This window comes from Somniosus microcephalus, unplaced genomic scaffold (assembly GCF_052327205.1).
Source record: "Somniosus microcephalus isolate GS21.2 unplaced genomic scaffold, FLI_Smic_1.0 unresolved_chr2, whole genome shotgun sequence".
Taxonomy (NCBI): domain Eukaryota; kingdom Metazoa; phylum Chordata; class Chondrichthyes; order Squaliformes; family Somniosidae; genus Somniosus; species Somniosus microcephalus.
The window spans coordinates 74,646,445-74,664,348 of NW_028225180.1; the positions used below are offsets into that span (position 1 = coordinate 74,646,445).

The 17,904-nt window shown below is 47.6% G+C and overlaps 1 protein-coding gene across 1 annotated transcript in view; it reads left to right on the plus strand.

Moving 5' to 3' along the window:
• Positions 1 to 17,904, plus strand: part of LOC147092830 (cathepsin F-like) — a 45,055-nt gene that overhangs the window by 19,264 nt on the left and 7,887 nt on the right. The window contains exons 5-9 of the mRNA XM_085976079.1: positions 2,740 to 2,839; positions 3,943 to 4,023; positions 5,319 to 5,438; positions 11,257 to 11,318; positions 17,266 to 17,347. Coding sequence (XP_085832205.1) covers positions 2,740 to 2,839; positions 3,943 to 4,023; positions 5,319 to 5,438; positions 11,257 to 11,318; positions 17,266 to 17,347 — 445 coding nt within the window. The remainder of the gene's footprint in view (positions 1 to 2,739; positions 2,840 to 3,942; positions 4,024 to 5,318; positions 5,439 to 11,256; positions 11,319 to 17,265; positions 17,348 to 17,904) is intronic.

A 17,904-nucleotide genomic window follows, 5' to 3' on the forward strand; every position in this document is an offset into this window, starting at 1 on the left:
ATACTTGCTCTCGAGGCAGTTCAGAGAAGGTTCACTCGGTTGATTCCGGAGATGAGGGGGTTGACTTATGAGGAAAGGTTGAGTAGGTTGGGCCTCTACTCATTGGAATTCAGAAGGATGAGAGGCGATCTTATCGAAACATATAAAATTGTGAGGGGGCTTGATTGGGTGGATGCGGGGAGGATGTTTCCACTGATGGGTGAGACTAGAACTAGGGGGTATAATCTTAGAATAAGGGGCTGCCCTTTCAAAACTGAGATGAGGAGAAACTTCTTCACTCAGAGGGTGAATTTGCTACCCCAGAGAGCTGTGGAAGCTGCGACATTAAATAAATTTAAAACGGAGATAGACAGTTTCCTAGCAGATAAGGGAATTAGGGGTTATGGGGAGCGGGCAGGGAAGTGGACGTGAGTCTAGATTCGGATCAGCCATGATCCTATTGAATGGCGGAGCAGGCCCGAGGGGCCATATGGCCTACTCCTGCTCCTATTTCTTATGTTCTTATACTGGGGGCTAAAAGGGTTAAATTCCGAGGACAGGTTGCTTTGACTGGGCTTGAATTCCCTCCAGTTTAGAAGATTAAGGGGTGATTTGATCGAGGTGTTTAAGATGATTAAAGGAGTTGATCGGGTAGATAGAGAGAGAAACTATTTCCTCTGGTGGGGGGAATCCAGAACACGGGGGCATCACATTAAAATTAGAGCCAGGCCGTTCAGGGGTGATGTCAGGAAGCACTTCTTCACACAAAGGTCAGTGGAAATCTGGAGCTCTCTCCCCCCAAAAATGCTGTGGGTGCTGGGGGTCAATTGGAAATTTCAAGACTGCGATGGATTGATTTTGGTTGGCTAAGGATATCAAGGGATAGGGAGCTAAGGCAGTTCGATGGAGTTGAGGTGCAGATCCCCCATGATCTGATTGAATGGCGGAGCAGGCCCGAGGGGCTGAATGGCCTCCTCCTGTTGCTGTGTAACAGGCCCGAGGGGCTGAATGGCCTCCTCCTGTTGCTGTGTAACAGGCTCGAGGGGCTGAACGGCCTCCTCCTGTTGCTGTGTAACAGGCTCGAGGGGCTGAACGGCCTCCTCCTGTTCCTAATGTAACAGGCTCGAGGGGCTGAATGGCCTCCTCCTGTTCCTAATGTAACAGGCTCGAGGGGCTGAACGGCCTCCTCCTGTTCCTGTGTAACAGGCTCGAGGGGCTGAATGGCCTCCTCCTGTTGCTGTGTAACAGGCTCGAGGGGCTGAATGGCCTCCTCCTGTTCCTGTGTAACAGGCGCGAGGGGCTGAACGGCCTCCTCCTGTTCCTGTGTAACAGACCCGAGGGGCTGAACGGCCTCCTCCTGTTGCTGTGTAACAGGCTCGAGGGGCTGAACGGCCTCCTCCTGTTCCTGTGCAACAGGCTCGAGGGGCTGAACGGCCTCCTCCTGTTCCTGTGCAACAGGCTCGAGGGGCTGAACGGCCCCCTCCTGTTCCTGTGCAACAGGCTCGAGGGGCTGAATGGCCTCCTCCTGTTCCTGTGCAACAGGCTCGAGGGGCTGAATGGCCTCCTCCAGGTCCTATGTTCCAATGTCCCTGATCGCTAGCCAGGGACAGCAACACGTGTTCTTTAATTTGACGATCCCAGCGAAGGGCCAACGACAACAGGTCGGGACACCAAGGAGTTTAGAAAGAGTGAAAAAGGTGAGAGGAATTAAGAAATAGTAGTCACATTAAAAGCCTGTAAACAGTGCATGGGTGTCGGGTAAGTGCAGAATCGGGCTGCGAATGTTGGTTAGGAGAACTCTCTCTGGTCCTCGTTGATTGGTGCCGCGGAATCTTTCAAGCCCATCCAGTTGGGCAGACGGGGGGCCTCGGTTTAACATCTGCGTCTCAAAGACAATGATGGCGCTCCCTCGGTACTACGGGGAGCACTCCAGCTCCTCCTGGCCCACAAGGCAGCGTTGCAAAGGCACTTCACAGAATCACACAGAAACCCCACAGTGCAGATAGAGGCCATTTCGGCCCATCGAGCCTGCACCGACACATATCCCACCCAATCCCCGTAACCCCTACACCAACACATATCCCACCCTATCCCCATAACCCCATGTATTTAATCCCCCTAACACTAAGGGTCAATTTATCATAGCCAATCAACCTAACCCGCACATCTTTGGACTGTGGGAGGAAACCGGAGCACCCGGAGGAAACCCTGGTGCAAATACGGGGAGAATGTGCAAACTCCACACAGACAGTCACCCGAGGCCGGATTCGAACCCGGGTCCCTGGCGCTGTGAGGCAACAGTGCTAACCACTATGCCACCATGCTGCTACCTCATCTAAAGGCCCATCCCGCCTCCTTTTAACCTGCCGGGATTTCCGAGCCCTGGGAATCCCGGCCGAAATGGCTTGAAAATAAAGACCTTGCTACAAACGGAGGCAGGGGGCCTCCTGAAGAGCCTTCAATGACCGAGGTGCCTCCCGAGAGCGGATTGGCCGCCTGCCTCCTTTGACCCGCCTCCGTTCGGGTCAGCTTTGAGCCTTTTCGAATTTTAACTCAGCACCTGACCCAAACCCATCCGTATCCCCCGCCCCCCCACCCCCCTCCGCCAGTGGCTCACTGTCAAATTTGTTTTATAATGTTCCTGTGATGTGCCCTGGGATGATTTTTTTTTTTACTACGCTCAAGGCGCTATGTATAGTCGCAAGTCGCTGGCTGTTGTGTGTAGGACAGAAATCCTGCCTCTTTCTTCCGTTCTCACAGAATGTCTGCAAATCCTGCTGGGCGTTTGCCGTGGTGGGAAACATCGAATCCCAGTGGTCCATCAAAACCAAGAAAGCACCGATTCCGCTCGCTGAACAGGGTAGGTTGAGTGTCCCCACTTCAGACTCGGAAACCTACGCAAGCGTGCTCAATCCTACACGGGTTGCTCGAAACGTGGGAATTCCGGGGGAAACTCAGAAGTGTCGCACCCCCTGCAAGTTTAGAAAGAAAGAAAGACTTGCATTTATATAGCGCCTTTCATGACCACCAGACGTCCCAAAGCGCTTTACAGCCAATGAAGAACTTTTGAAGTGGAGTCACTGCCCTCTAAGTTTTGATAGGACAGTGTAGAGGGAGTTTTACTCTGTGACTAACCCCGTGCTGTACCTGCCCTGGGAGTGTTTGATGGGACAATGTAGAGGGAGCTTTACTCTGTATCTAACCCGTGCTGTACCTGCCCTGGGAGTGTTTGATAGGACAGTGCAGAGGGAGCTTTACTAGGTGACTAACCCCGTGCTGTACCTGCCCTGGGAGTGTTTGATGGGACAGTGTAGAGGGAGCTTTACTCTATATCTAACCCCGTGCTGTACCTGCCCTGGGAGTGTTTGATGGGACAATGTAGAGGGAGCTTTACTCTGTATCTAATCCGTGCTGTACCTGTCCTAGGAATGTTTGATGGGACAGTGCAGAGGGAGCTTTACTCTGTATCTAACCCGTGCTGTACCTGCCCTGGGAGTGTTTGATGGGACAGTGTAGAGGGAGCTTTACTCTGTATCTAACCCATACTGTACCTGTCCTAGGAGTGTTTGATGGGACAGTGTAGAGGGAGCTTTACTCTGTATCTAACCCGTGCTGTACCTGCCCTGGGAGTGTTTGATGGGACAGTGTAGAGGGAGCTTTACTCTGTATCTAACCCGTGCTGTACCTGCCCTGGGAGTGTTTGATGAGGTCAGTGTAGAGGGAGCTTTACTCTGTATCTAACCCGTGCTGTACTTGCCCTGGGAGTGTTTGATGGGACAGGGTCGAGGGTGTGTTAGTCAAGAATGTTCTATTGCCCAGGACTGAGTTCCCTTGCTCAGATAATTGAGAACTTCCCCCTTTCAAGAATAGGATATCTTATTTGACAACGTCGTTTCATTTTGAGTTGGAAGGGAATGCTGCACTATATCTGTGCGGACAACTGATGTGATCCTGTTTCTGCAGAGCTCATAGACTGTGGAGCAGCTAACAACAACTGCGATGAAGGTTGTATCGATCGCGCTTTTGAAGATGTTATTGAGCTCGGTGAGTAACAATTGTGACATGAGGAGGTTTCTTGCTCGTAGCCTCCTTGGTGGCTCAGTGGATTATGCTGTGCCCTGTGCAGGGCTGGGCTATACCGTATGATCAATAGCAGCTTCAATCACAATCCTACCAGGGGATGAGTGCCCTCAGTTACACAGAGGGACTGGAGAAGCTGGGCTTGTTGTCCTTAGAGCAGAGATGGTTAAGGGGAGATTTAACTAGAGGTGTTCAGAATTATGAAGGGGTTTTGATAGAATAGATCAGGAGAAACTGTTTCCACTGGCAGGAAGGTCGGTAACCAGAGGACACAGATTTAAGGTAATGGGCAAATTAACCAGAGGGGAGATGAGGAGATTTTTTTACACAGCGAGTTGTTGTGATCTGGAACGCGCTGCCTGAAAGGGCGGTGGAAGCAGATTCAATAGTAACTTTCAAAAGGGGAATTGGATAAATACTTGAAAGGGAAAAATTTGCAGGGCTAATGGGGAAAGAGCAGGGGGGGAGTGGGACTAATTGGAGAGCTCTTTCAAAGAGCCGGCACAGGCACGATGGGCCGAATGGCCTCGTTCTGTGCTGTGAGATTCTGTGACCTGACTAACAAGCAGGACTAGCATGCCTTTGTACTGAAGCACAGTAAGGTTTGAGGCATGGTAGTGTAGTGGAAATGTTGCTGGATTAGCGGTCCTGTAGGCCTGAACTAATAATCTAGTGTTCGAACGTGAGTTCAAATCCCACTAATGGCAGTTTGAGAATTTGAAATTCAAAGCTGGTATCAATAAGTGACCAGGATAGCTGCAGGATTATTGTAAAAATCGGGGATGCACAAGAGGCCAGAATTGGAGGAGCGCAGAGATCTCAGAGGGTTTTAGGGCTGGAGGAGGTTACAGAGATAGGGAGGGATTTGAAAACAAGGATGAGAATTTTAAAATCGAGGCTTTGCAGGACCAGGAGCCAATGTAGGTCAAGCGAGCACAGGGGGTGAGGGGTGAACGGGATCTTGGCACGAGTTAGGACACGGGCAGCTGAGTTTGGGAATGAGCTGAAGGGTCTGGGCCCCTTTTGTCTCCGCTATGCTCCTGGAAGGAAAGAATTCTTTGGGTGCCAGGCAGAAGGAAATTGGCCCTCGTATACCGATGAGTGGTTGGAACAGATCACATGATCCCACCCCCATCAAAAACAACATGCCCCTGTACGAAGAATAAGTGGTCATCTAACATCCAAAATTAATGAATGAATGTATGGTATATATCTATGACTTAAAATGATTATATGACAGCAAGTTTTATTATGACTAGGAGGACTCATGAGCGAGGACAACTATAAGTACACGGGAAGGAAGGGTGATTGTCATTTTAAACCTGAAGAAGCTGTGGCCAAGATCAAGAAATGTAATTGGATTCACGGGAATGAATCTGGTAAGTCTGCACAGGGTAGGGAAGCATTCCTGGTCCCCTGAGTCTCCCTCCATTTCAAGCTATCTTCTATACCCAGTGGTGCACTGAGGTCCATGTATAGTGTGTGAGATGATTGGCATTGAGGTCCACGTATAGTGTGTGAGATGATGACATTGAGGTCCATGTATGGTGTGTGAGATGTTTGACATTGAGATCCAAGTATAGTGTGTGAGATGATTGGCATTGAGGTCCATGTATGGTGTGTGAGATGATTGGCATTGAGGTCCAAGTATAGTGTGTGAGATGATTGACATTGAGGTCCAAGTATAGCGTGTGAGATGATTGACATTGATGTCCATGTATAGTGTGTGAGATGATTGGCATTGAGGTCCAAGTATAGTGTGTGAGATGATTGACATTGAGGTCCAAGTATAGTGTGTGAGATGATTGACATTAAGGTCCATGTATAGTGTGTGAGATGATTGACATTGAGGTCCACGTATAGTGTGTGAGATGATTGGCATTGAGGTCCATGTATAGTGTGTGAGATGATTGATATTAAGGTCCATGTATAGTGTGTGAGATGATTGGCATTGAGGTCCATGTATGGTGTGTAAGATGATTGACATTGAGGTCCATGTTTAGTGTGTGAGATGATTGACATTGAGGTCCATGTATAGTGTGTGAGATGATTGACATTAAGGTCCACGTATAGTGTGTGAGATGATTGACATTGAGGTCCATGTTTAGTGTGTGAGATGATTGAAATTAAGGTCCGCGTATAGTGTGTGAGATGATTGACTTTGAGGTCCAGGTATGGTGTGTGAGATGATTGACATTGAGATCCACGTTTAGTGTGTGAGATGATTGGCATTGAGGTCCATGTATGGTGTGTGAGATGATTGACATTGAGATCCAAGTATAGTGTGTGAGATGATTGACATTGATGTCCATGTATATTGTGTGAGATGGTTGGCATTGAGGTCCATGTATAGTGTGTGAGATGATTGGCATTGAGGTCCATGTATGGTGTGTGAGATGATTGACATTGAGATCCAAGTATAGTGTGTGAGATGATTGACATTGATGTCCATGTATATTGTGTGAGATGGTTGGCATTGAGGTCCATGTATAGTGTGTGAGATGATTGGCATTGAGGTCCATGTATGGTGTGTGAGATGCTTGACATTGAGGTCCATGTATAGTGTGTGAGATGATTGACATTGAGGTCCATGTATAGTGTGTGAGATGATTGACATTGAGATCCACATATAGTGTGTGAGATGATGGGCATTGAGGTCCAGGTATAATGTGTGAGATGATTGACATTGATGTCCATGTATATTGTGTGAGATGGTTGGCATTGAGGTCCATGTATAGTGTGTGAGATGATTGGCATTGAGGTCCATGTATGGTGTGTGAGATGACTGACATTGAGGTCCATGTATGGTGTGTAAGATGATTGACATTGAGGTCCATGTTTAGTGTGTGAGATGATTGACATTGAGGTCCATGTTTAGTGTGTGAGATGATTGACATTGAGGTCCATGTATAATGTGTGAGATGATTGACATTGAGGTCCATGTTTAGTGTGTGAGATGATTGACATTAAGGTCCATGTATAGTGTGCGAGATGATTGACATTGAGGTCCATGTATAGTGTGTGAGATGATTGACATTAAGGTCCATGTATAGTGTGCGACATGATTGACATTGAGGTCCATGTATAGTGTGTGAGATGATTGACATTAAGGTCCATGTATAGTGTGTGAGATGATTGACATTGAGGTCCATGTATAGTGTGTGAGATGATTGACATTGAGGTCCATGTATAGTGTGTGAGATGATTGACATTAAGGTCCATGTATAGTGTGTGAGATGCTTGACATTGAGGTCCATGTATAGTGTGTGAGATGATAGACATTGAGGTCCATGTATAGTGTGTGAGATGATTGACATTGAGGTCCATGTATAGTGTGTGAGATGATTGACATTGAGGTCCATGTATAGTGTGTGAGATGATTGACATTGAGGTCCATGTATAGTGTGTGAGATGATTGACATTAAGGTCCATGTATAGTGTGTGAGATGATTGACATTGAGGTCCATGTTTAGTGTGTGAGATGATAGACATTGAGGTCCACGTATAGTGTGTGAAATGATTGACATTAAGGTCCATGTATAGTGTGTGAGATGACTAACATTGAGGTCCATGTTTAGTGTGTGAGATGATAGACATTGAGGTCCATGTATAGTGTGTGAGATGATTGACATTGAGGTCCATGTATAGTGTGTGAGATGATTGACATTGAGGTCCATGTATAGTGTGTGAGATGATTGACATTGAGGTCCATGTATACTGTGTGAGATGATTGACATTAAGGTCCATGTTTAGTGCGTGAGAGGATAGACATTGAGGTCCATGTATACATAGAAACATAGAAACATAGAAGATAGGAGCAGGAGTAGGCCATTCGGCCCTTCGAGCCTGCTCCGCCATTCAATGAGATCATGGCTGATCATCCAAATTCAGTACCCTGTCCCTGCCTTCTCCCCATATCCCTTGATCCCTTTAGCCTTAAGAAATATATCCAACTCTTTCTTGAATATACTTAATGAACTGGCCTCCACCGCCCTCTGTGGCAGAGAATTCCACAGGTTCACCACTCTCTGGGCGAAGAAATACCTCCTCATTTCAGTCCTAAATGGCTTACCCCTTACCCTTAGACTATGACCCCTGGTTCTGGACTCCCCGGCCATCAGAAACGTCCTTCCTGCATCTAGTCTGTCCAGGCCTGACAGAATTTTATAGGTTTCGATGAGATCCCCTCTCAATCTTCTAAACTCCAGTGAGTATAAGCCCAATCGACACAATCTCTCCTCGTACGTCATTCCTGCCATCCCAGGTATCAGCCTGGTGAATCTTCGCTGCACTCCTTCCATGGCAAGAACGTCCTTCCTCAGGTAAGGCAACCAAAACTGCACACAATACTCAAGGTGCGGTCTCACCAAGGCCCTGTACAACTGCAGCAAGACATCCTTGTTCTTGTACTCGAACCCTCTTGCTACGAAGGCCAACATACCATTTGCCTTCTTAACCGCCTGCTGCACCTGCATGCTTACCTTCAGCGACTGGTGCACAAGAACACCCAGGTCTCTTTGCACTTCCCCTTCTCCCAATCTATTGCCATTCAAATAATAATCTGCCTTCCTGTTTTTGCCACCAAAGTGGATAACCTCACATTTATCCACATTATAGTGCATTTGCCATGTTTCTGCCCAATCACCCAACCTGTCCAAATCGTACTGGAGTTTCACGACATCCTCCTCACAGCATACCCTCCCACCCAGCTTTGTGTCGTCTGCAAATTTGGAGATATTACATCCAATTCCCTCGTCCAGATCATTAATATATATTGTGAACAGCTGGGGTCCTAGGACCGATCCTTGCGGTACCCCACTAGTCACTGCCTGCCACTCGGAAAACGACCCGTTTATTCCAACTCTTTGCTTTCTGTCCACCAACCAGTTCTCTATCCAAGTCAATACCTTGCCCCCAATCCCATGTGCCTTAATTTTGCACGCTAATCTCTTATGCGGGACCTTATCGAAAGCCTTCTGAAAGTCCAAATACACCACATCCACTGGTTCTCCCTTATCTATTTTACCAGTTACATCCTCAAAAAATTCCAGTAGATTAGTCAAGCATGATTTACCTTTTGTAAATCCATGTTGACTTTGTCCGATCCAGTCACTGCTTTCCAAGTGCTCTGCTATTACATCTTTTATAATGGACCACTACCTGATAGCATTTTCCCCACTACCGATGTCAGGCTTACCGGTCTATAATTCCCCGCCTTTTCTCTCCCACCTTTTTTGAATAGTGGGGTAACATTAGCCACCCTCCAATCCATGGGTACTGTTCCAGAGTCTATCGAGTTCTGGAAGATGACCAGCAATGCATCTACTATTTCTAGGGCCACTTCCTTAAGTACCCTGGGATGTAGATTATCAGGCCCTGGGGATTTATCGGCCTTCAGTCCCATCAATTTTCCTAACACCATTTCCCTACAAATACTGATTTCTTTCAGTTCCACCCTTTCATCAGACCCTATGTTCCCCGGCATCTCTGGGAGGTTATTTGTGTCCTCCTTTGTGAAGACAGAACCAAAATATGTTCTGCCATTTCTTTGTTCCCCATTATAAATTCCCCCGATTCTGACTGCAAGGGACCTACACTTGACTTCACCAATCTTTTTCTCTTCACATATCTATACCATGTGTTACCTTAGCTCTTCAGATCAGTGACCTTCTTCCACACCTCCATCCATGGGCCCTGCATTGTAGACTCCATGTTCATGCGCTCATTGATTGCCTTCTATACTGAACCTGTTGCCTATTGCATTTCAGCTCTTTGTAATCAATGAGCCCCATTAAAGAAATTAAAATTCACTATATAAAGTCGTTCGAGGCTGAATAACAATTTTAAAAGAACATTTCAGCTTATATTCGCTCAAGTTCAGATAAAGCAACATCATATTTGTGTAGATATAGGAACAACATAGGAACAGGAGGAGGCCATTCAGCCCCTCGAGCCTGTTCTGCCATTCAATGAGATCATGGCTGATCTGTACCTATCTCCATCTACCCGCCTTGGTTCCGTAACCCTTAATACCCTTACCCAGCAAAAATCTACCAATCTCAGTTTTGAAATTTCCAATTGACCCCCAGCCTGAACAGCTTTTTGGGGGGAGAGAGTTCCAGATTTCCACCACCCTTTGTGTGAAGAAGTGCTTCCTGACATCACCCCTGAACGGCCTGGCTCTAATTTTAAGGTTCTGCCCCCTTGTTCTGGACTCCCCCCACCAGAGGAAATAGTTTCTCTCTCTCGACCCTATCAACTCCTTCAATCATCTTCAACTCCTCGATAGATCACCTCGAGGGAATACAAGCCCAGTCTGTGCAACCTGTCTTCATAATTTAACCCTTTTAGCCCCGGTATCGTTCTGGTGAATAGAGTCATAGAGTTATACAGTACAGAAAGAGGCCCTTCGGCCCATCGTGTCCGCGCCGGCCATCAAGCCCTGTCTAGTCTAATCCCATTTTCCAGCACTTGGTCCGTAGCCTTGTATGCTATGGCGTTTCAAGTGCTCATCTAAATGCTTCTTGAATGTTGTGAGGGTTCCTGCCTCTACCACCCTTTCAGGCAGTGAGTGCCAGATTCCAACCACCCTCTGGGTGAAAAAGTTTTTCCTCAAATCCCCTCTAAACCTCCTGCCCCTTACCTTGAAACTATGACCCCTGGTTATTGACCCCTCTACTAAGGGGAAAAGTTCCTTTCCGTCTACCCTATCTATGCCCCTCATAATTTTGTACACCTCAATCAGGTCCCCCCCACTCAGCCTTCCCTCCTCTAAGGAAAACAACCCCAGCCTGTCCAGTCTCTCTTCATAGCTGAAAGCGCTCCAGCCCAGGTAACATCACTCCAGCCCAGGAATCTGCGCTGCACCCCCGCCGAGGCCAGCATATCCTTCCCGAGGTGCGGTGCCCAGAAAAATCACCGAGCCAACGTTCCCGCGATGCTGCACGGCCAGGCAGTGCCTGTGAGTTCTTGCGTAGGCTGCTCAACGGGTTTATCGGGTTGTAAAAACCGCGTGTGCGTTAAATTGAAATGGTTCGGGCACGGAAAAAAAAGAGGGAACATTGCATGAACATGAATGTGTCTAACGCTCCTGTGATGCGCCTTGGGACGCTTTACTACGTCAACGGCGCTGTATAAATATAAGTAGTTTTTGTTGTTTCCGGATGCAGTGACTGTATGATGTCAATTTATTTTCAGTATTGCAACATTATGTGGCAAATGGAACAATCGCCGCCATATTTAATCTGGGAGGATTACAGGTGAGTAAACGTGGTACGCAAGTACAGTTAAGTCCGAGTCTGTTCCAGGGTCGAGTGTGTCGTGTTATAATTAGGGAAGCTGGGGTTGTTCTGCTTAGAGTAGAGTAGGCTAAGGGGAGATTTTACCAGAATGGTACCAGGGATGAGGGACTTCAGTTATGCGGAGAGACTGGAGAAGCTGGGGTTGTTCTCCTTGGAGCAGAGAAGGTTAAGGGGAGATTTTACCAGTTTGGGACCAGGGATGAGGGACTTCAGTTATGTGGAGAGACTGGAGAAGCTGGGGTTGTTCTCCTTAGAGCAGAGTAGGCTAAGGGGAGATTGACCAGAATGGTACCAGGGATGAGGGACTTCAGTTGCGTGGAGAGACTGGAGAAGCAGGGATTGTTCTCCTTAGAGCAGAGTAGGCTAAGGGGAGATTGACCAGAATGGTACCAGGGATGAGGGACTTCAGTTGCGTGGAGAGACTGGAGAAGCTGGGGTTGTTCTCCTTAGAGCAGAGAAGGTTAAGGGGAGATTGACCAGAATGGTACCAGGGATGAGGGACTTCAGTTGCGTGGAGAGACTGGAGAAGCTGGGGTTGTTCTCCTTAGGGCAGAGTAGGCTGAGGGGAGAGTTAATAGAGGTGTTCAAAATTATGAGTGAAGTTTGATAGAGTAAATAAGGAGAAACTGTTTCCAGTGGCAGGAGGGTCGGTAACCAGAGGACACAGATTTAAGGTAATTGGCAAATGAACCAGAGGGGAGATGTGTGTTAAGTATGTGTATTGTATTGAACAATTAACACAAAGACTTAAACGTATAACTCAAACAGGTCTTTACTGGTTGGAGGTAGGGACTATACATAGGTCTTTACTTCATGCCCACAGGCGGGAACTGAGGGGAGATCAGTACCCACAGTACTATTTATACCCCTATGGCCAGGAGTGGTACTGCGTATCACTACGCCCAACAAGTAGTGCAGTCCTGTCCATAGGTTCAAAGTAGCACACATATTACATACACAACATTCCTCCCTTCCTAGCTTTACAGTCATCTCCCCATTTAACATAACGTAATAACATATATACATATATAACTTCAGGTTTACATAACAGAATAACATAGATACATAGATAACTTCATGTCAAAACAGATCACAGATTCAGTCTCTGCGGAAAACAGTTCACAGATTCAATCTCTGTGGTGGAGTCGGTTCACGTTGCTGGAGTGACTCATTCAATAGTCCTTCCATGGATTTAACAGTTTGAACTTCCGAACTGAATTGGCTCCGTTCGGAGGGACCACGTGTGTGATCTGGTAGAGGTAATAATGGTTCAGATGGGTCATCTTCTGTTTCGACTTTTCCTTTTCTGCTTCTTGGAGACTCTCTGGGCTCCACTGTCAGCTGCCAGCTGCATGCGCAGTTCCTCCTTCTCTCCCTCCTTTTTCCGTAGTAGAGCCACCTTCTCCCGATGTTCCGTAGACTTTTGGTGCTCCTCCATGATTTCTGTATGGTGGGAGTCGAAGTTACAAGTTTGGCAGGACAGGACATAGTAATATTCGGTGTCGTCCTGATCTAGGCCAGCGAGAGGGTCTTCTATTTCCTCCATACCCAGCTGGGCGTTAGCCAGCTCTTGTTCCAAGTCCAGACATCTTTCCTGAAGAGACTTCTTCATGCGTACCTCTTCATCCAGCTTTTTCTGGGCTTTCAGCAAGTCGTTTACTAATGACCTCATTTGAGATTTTACTACTTCAACTTCTTTTGGAGATTGATTGATCGGACTATTCAATCCCTCTACCGGAGCAGCTGTTTCAGCGGTCTGTTGTTCTACGTTGACGTGAGTCAGCGTACTTTTGGCATCCAAGGGCTGCTCTGTTGCAGTCATCTCAGTCTGTGTTGCCACCTCAGCTCTTCCAATAACCTTTGAGAGCTCCGAACCCCTTTCGTTTGAATATTGAAGTTCGTGTTCAAGTTTTTCCCATTTCAGAGTCCTGTCCTTCAGCATATGCAGGAGTTGGCTGACCGTTAACTCCTCTGACATCAGACGTTTTGTGTGCTCCTGCTCCATTTTCTCCATCAGCTGCTTCTGTTGTCTTTCCAGATTCTCCAACTCTATATCAAAGAACTCTTTCGTTGCATTCAACTCTTGCTCACAACGGCGAAGCATTTGTTCTAATTGCTGTTGTAGTTTGAAATGGAGTTGTGTTCGAGCCCGGTGTCCCTCAGAAATGGGCACATCAGTAGACTTGCCAGACTCAGAATCCACAGTTAAACTATGTTGTTGTTGCTCAGTGGAATTCTGTGCTGAAACTTTGTCTTTTGCACCTGAGTTGGGCTTACCATCATCCGTTCCAGAGTCTGGGCCGACTATCTTCACCGAGTTCTCACTCGTTATTGTTTGTAGGAAATGCCAGTCCATATTCATTTTCCTAATCCACTCCCGTCCTAGTAGTGGAGAACCTCCTTCAGATATCACATATAAGTCCATTATTTGACTGTCTTCGCCCTTGTGGACCACTGCAACCTCTATTTTCCCGATGGGGTACACTCTTTGCCCCGTGTATGTTTTCAATATAATCCCCGTATCCTGTAGGGGAATATGTTGGAATAACTTTCCGTAATCTTTCTTATTTATGACCGTCAATGCCGATCCAGTGTCCAATTCCAGTTTTACTTGGACTCCTTCTATCTGAAGAGTGACCCAAATTGTCTGGAGGTCTGCACCCTTACCAGCGTTGAGTACTCTTAAGCTAGCCAGTTCATTACAGCTTAAGCTAGCCAGTTCATTACTGCTAGCGTCTGAATCGGACTCCTGTTCGGTCACCTTGTGTACCTTTGCGTATTTTCCTTGCGGTGACTTCTTGTTGCTGGTCTTCTTCCCTGACCTGCATACTCTAGCTATATGTCCAAGCCTACCACAAGTTCTACATTCTTGGTTTTTAAACCAACACTGGTTCTGATCATGCGTTGTCTTTCCACAACGATAACATTTGCCAGAACTCACACCCAATTTGTGTGCACTGAGCTCCGGTGACCGTAGCTGCATTACTGCCGTGCCTCTCGCTGCGGCTTCGTGTGCTGCTGCCATAGTGACCGCCTTCTCAAGCGTCAGCTCATTCTCCTCGAGCAGTTGCTTTTGTGTATCCTGTTTAAATAAACCACACACAAATTTGTCTCGAAGTGCCTCTGTCAGTCCCGTTCCAAACTGGCAATATTTCGCTAATTTACGCAATTCCAGCAAATAATCAGCATTGCTTTCATGCTGTAGCTGCCTTCTGTCATAAAATTTAAATCGTTCCGCTAGCATCAGCGGCGTGGGGTTTAGATGATCTTTCAGGACAGTAACAATCTCATCGAACGTCTTATCCGCCGGTTCATCTGGTGATAACAGGTGTTTCAATTGCCCGTATGTCTTCGCACCCATTAAATTTAATAATGTTAGAGCTTTATCTTGGTCATGAATTTTATTGGCCTTACAATAATTTTTTACTCTTTCAACATATATGGCCCAATCTTCGAGGTCACTATCAAAGGTGCTAATATTCCCGTGTTTAGGCATTGTAGATTTGCAATTTCTCAGATTTTATTTTGTTTACTTGTTATCAAAGATGGCAGCTTCCCGCTCTTGCCGTCGTCCTCCGCCCACAAAATGGCGGTTTTCCCGCGCTTGGCGGTCTTCACCCGTCCCCGACGCCGTCTCCCTTCAGCCCCCGAGTGCGGCCCTTATCTTTGGTTCCGATCGCTGGCCCGCGCTGCGCCTCGCACTTGAAGCGGCTCCCGGCCTCTGGCTCACCCTCTCGCGCGGCTCTTGCTCGCTCCCTCCCGGGCTCTGGCTTACCCGCTCGCGCGTTTCACCGCGGCTCTTATCAGGGATTGCGATCGCCCTTATCTTCTCCAACTTCCCCAGCCCTGTCTTTGCAGCCAACACTGCACGGCTTACCCCACCACCTAGGTTGAACAAGGAAACTGCAGAAAGACTTCTGTCAGTCGCTGGAAGCTGTCAGGATGTTTGCTGCACTCCAGTGCTCAGTCGCTGATGGAGGCTTCAGAGTCCTAAAGCCTGTCGCTTCTAGTGGGGTGGTGATGTTTGAAACCTCTCTTCAACTGCCGCAGGGTAAGAACCTGACTCGTCGCCAGTGTTAAGTATGTGTATTGTATTGAACAATTAACACAAAGACTTAAACGTATAACTCAAACAGGTCTTTACTGGTTGGAGGTAGGGACTATACATAGGTCTTTACTTCATGCCCACAGGCGGGAACTGAGGGGAGATCAGTACCCACAGTACTATTTATACCCCTATGGCCAGGAGTGGTACTGCGTATCACTACGCCCAACAAGTAGTGCAGTCCTGTCCATAGGTTCAAAGTAGCACACATATTACATACACAACAATGTGGAGAATTATTTTTTTACGCAGCGAGTTGTTGTGATCTGGAACGCGCTGCCTGAAAGGGCGGTGGAAGCAGATTCAATAGTAACTTTCAAAAGGGTATATAGTTGAAAAGAACAAAAAAATGCAGGGCTTTGGGGATAGAGCAGGGAGGAGTGGGGCTCACTGGAGAGCTTGTTCAAAGAGCCAGCACAGGCACGATGGGCCGAATGGCCTCCTTCTGTGCCGTGTGATTCAATGAGGACCAAAAAAACCAGGATGAGTTATCTTCCCTCCCTTAACCAAAACACTGAGACTGTTTGTTGTAGCACCAATAATTACTGGTCCCACCGAATGCAGCACAGACCAGCAATCAGACCCGGGACCTCAGACCCAGTTACAAGCTACCTATAGAGGCAGAAAGCATTGAGGTAACGCAGAGCCCGAGTCTAAAAAGAAAGACAGACTCCCATTTCTACAGCGTCTCTCGCAACCTCAGGACGTCCCAAAACACTTTACAGACAATGAAGCACCTTTTGAAGTGTGGTCACTGTTGTAATGTGGGAAACGCAGCAGCCAAATTGTGCACAGCAAGCTCCCACACACAGCAATGTGATAATGACCAGATCATCTGTTTTTAGTGATGTTGGTTGAGGGATAAATATTAGCCTAGGACACCGGGGAGAACTCCGCCTGCTCTTCTTCCAATAGTGGCCGTGGGATCTTTTACATCCACCTGAGAGAGCAGATGGGACCTCGGTTTAACGTCTCATCCAAAAGACGACACCTCTGACAATGCAGCGCTCCCTCAGTACTGTCGCTCCGACAGTGCGGCAGTCCCTCAGTACTGCCCCTCCGACAGTACGGCGCTTCCTCAGTACTGCCCCTCCGACAGTGCGGCGCTCCCTCAGTACTGCCCCTCCGACAGTGCGGCGCTCCCTCAGTACTGCCCCTCCAACAGTGCGGCGCTCCCTCAGTACTGCCCCTCCGACAGTGCGGCACTCCCTCAGTTCTGCTCCTGCGACAGTGCGGCGCTCCCTCAGTACTGCCCCTCCGACAGTGCAGTGCTCCCTCAGGACTGCCCCTCCAACAGTGCGGCACTCCCTCAGTACTGCTCCTGCGACAGTGTGGCGCTCCCTCAGTACTGCCCCTCCGACAGTGTGGCGCTCCCTCAGTACCGCCCCTCCGACAGTGCGGCGCTCCCTCAGTACCGCCCCTCCGACAGTGCGGCGCTCCCTCAGTACTCTCCGCCTCTCTCTCCTCCTTTAAGACGCTTCTTAAAGCCTACGTCTTTGACCAAGTTTTTGGTCCCCTGTCTTTTAACATCTCCTTACGTGGGTTGGCGTCAAATTCTGCCTGATAATCGCCCCTGTGAAGCGCCTAGGGACGTTTTACTCCGTTAGAGGCGCTGTATAAATACAGGTGGTTGTTGTTAATGGAACCATGGATAACTTGACTCCTGAGCTGGCCTCTGCAGGTAGTCACGGAGACAACACCTTTTAGATTAAAGAATGAAATACCTCAGGATGTTGTTCTTCAAGGGCATTGTGGACTTGCACAATTCTCATCACTTGTTCTTTTTCCCTCCTGTTCCAGGTTTACAATTCTGGTGTTGTGAGATCCAACTGCCTTTGCAATAAGCTGTACCATTCGATGTTGATTGTCGGTTATGGTACAGGTATGTAGCTCTGTCTACTCTCTCTCACCAACCTGTTCCACATACGCAGTGAATTCCAGCAATGCCCTTTGACGTAAGAAAACTACTAGGCACTTGGTCTAAGTGTTAAACAAAACTTTAATCAACTGTTTTACAACATGGAGGTCTAGTTGTGTCCTTCACTAGTTCCTGTTAAGAATGTCCTGCGCAAACTGGGCCCGTGCCTGAGTATTTATACTCTCCCTGGACAGCGCCACCCGCAGGCCGCTCAGTATTATTTCATAAGTCTTTCTTTCATGAATAACTGATTCACGTCACCCTTCCTTTTAAAAAGTGGAATTACATAGAATGGCCTCGAGTCCACCGCACAGAAACAGGCCGTTCAACCCAACTGGTCCAACACTTTTCTTGAGTGTGATATTTTTCCTTTTAAAAAAAAAACTGCTTGTCAATGATCTGCGACTTTTGTGATCCTGTGGTAACTGTCTCCTGGCATTGACGACGAGGAGCGTTTTCATTGGGAACTTCTCTCTTTATGCAAACCTTGCTTTCTGTGGGACATATTACAGGTGTACTAA